The sequence below is a fragment of the Merops nubicus genome, unplaced genomic scaffold (assembly GCF_000691845.1).
Source record: "Merops nubicus isolate BGI_N331 unplaced genomic scaffold, ASM69184v1 scaffold41611, whole genome shotgun sequence".
In the NCBI taxonomy this organism is placed as follows: Eukaryota; Metazoa; Chordata; class Aves; order Coraciiformes; family Meropidae; genus Merops; species Merops nubicus.
Genome location: NW_008590993.1, coordinates 1 through 1,560, shown reverse-complemented (window position 1 = coordinate 1,560; position 1,560 = coordinate 1). Strand labels below are relative to the sequence as shown.

The following is a 1,560-nucleotide window of genomic DNA, read 5'->3' as shown; positions in this document are numbered from 1 at the left end:
GTGGGAAGCCCGATGAAGAATCTTCTGCTAGCTTCTTTAAACAGATTGACTCCTCTCCTCTGGGAGGTGATTCAAGTGAGGTAAACCTGGGCAAGAACTACCATGGCAATCTCTCCCAGCCTCCAACTCCAAGTCCTCCTAAGCCTACGGGAGTATTTCAGACAAGCGCGAATAGTTCTTTCGAACCCGTGAGGTCGCACGGGGTTGGTGTGAAACCTGTGGAGATTGACCAGGCAAAGATGGTGGTTGAATTAAGAGAGAACCACTCAAACCAGAAGAATATCAAGAAGAGTACAGCTGGGCCAGCCGCGTCGCCAGGCAATCTTGAACAGCCCCCAGATAATCTGGAAACTATTTTCATGCCTCAGGTGCACCCACTGCCGCTCGCAGTCGCTGGTGAAGCTGGGAATATGTTGCACTCTGGACCCATTATGGAAAACATACAGTCAGTGTCTGAGAGAAGGTCTTCAACAAGAGCTCAGGGAGCAGTTAAGAAGTGTGATAGCCCAGCAACAACTTTGTGGGCTCATAATGAGTTACCAAATTTTGGGGGAAATGTTCTTCTAGCTCCTGCTGCTCCTGCAGTCTACGTACCTGCCAAACAAACTGTAGAAGTCATTCAGCCACCAGAAGAAGGCCTGTCTAGTCAGCAGCCAAGTAAACCAGGGACTATTGCTGTTCCACTTGCCCAGGATGGAAATATATCTTCTGAAAATCTTGAGAATCCTCCCAAAATGGGAGAAGAGGAGGCACTTCAGTCTCAGGCAAGTTCTGGTTATGCAAGTTTGTTGTCTTCTCCACCTACAGAGTCTTTGCAAAATCAGCCTATCCTGATTGCTCAGCCTAATCAAAGCTATACCTTGGCTCAGCCAATTAATTTTTCTATTTCTCTATCTAATCAGCTAAGCAGCAATGAAAACAATCAGCCAATGAAGGACTCTGGGCTTGGGGACAAGCCTGCAATGGGTCCCCAGACTTCACTTGCTGGTGGGATCACTTCTGGGGAAAATGTGCCGACACCTGTGATGCAAGTTGGATCTCTATTAGTTAATGCACTTCCAAGTACTAATCTTTTAAAACATAATTTATTACAAAGCCCTGTTAATTCCTCTGATACTGCTTCTAATCAGCCTGCAAACTTACTTATGAAAACTCCACTTAATTTAGCTCCAGAAGGGCAAAAGAATGTTAATATGGAAGGGTTTGCTCCTGAATTTGCTAGCAAGCCAGGGTCTCTCTCATCAATTTCTCCTGGGACCCATCTCCCTGGTGGAAGTGCAAGCACTCTCATCCCCCCTGTTAGTGCTCTAGCACAGGCTAGTAATGCTGCAAGTCATTCAGATGGCAAAGAAGAAGCTGCCGGAGTGCTCGACTTCACAGTGCCGCGGATGCCGGAGAAACACGGCGCAAGTAATTCTGTGCAGGGCCATCATCAGTCGCTTTTTGGCGGCCCGGTATATCCTCAACAGGCAGCTGGTAGTGCTGGTCAGGTGGGTCCTGAGATGGGTGACCAACACCGTTTCTATCAACAGGTGACAAAAGCCTCCCAGGCCGCATCAG

At 47.9% G+C, this 1,560-nt stretch overlaps 1 protein-coding gene across 1 annotated transcript in view; it reads left to right on the top strand.

Annotated features, from left to right (window-relative positions):
- Positions 1 to 1,550, top strand: part of LOC103782342 (protein transport protein Sec16A-like) — a gene marked incomplete at both ends in the record, with an annotated part of 3,042 nt that extends 1,492 nt beyond the window's left edge. The window contains one exon of the mRNA XM_008950111.1: positions 9 to 1,550. Within this exon, the coding sequence (XP_008948359.1) occupies positions 9 to 1,550 (1,542 nt within the window). The remainder of the gene's footprint in view (positions 1 to 8) is intronic.
- Positions 1,551 to 1,560: the final 10 nt, after the last annotated feature.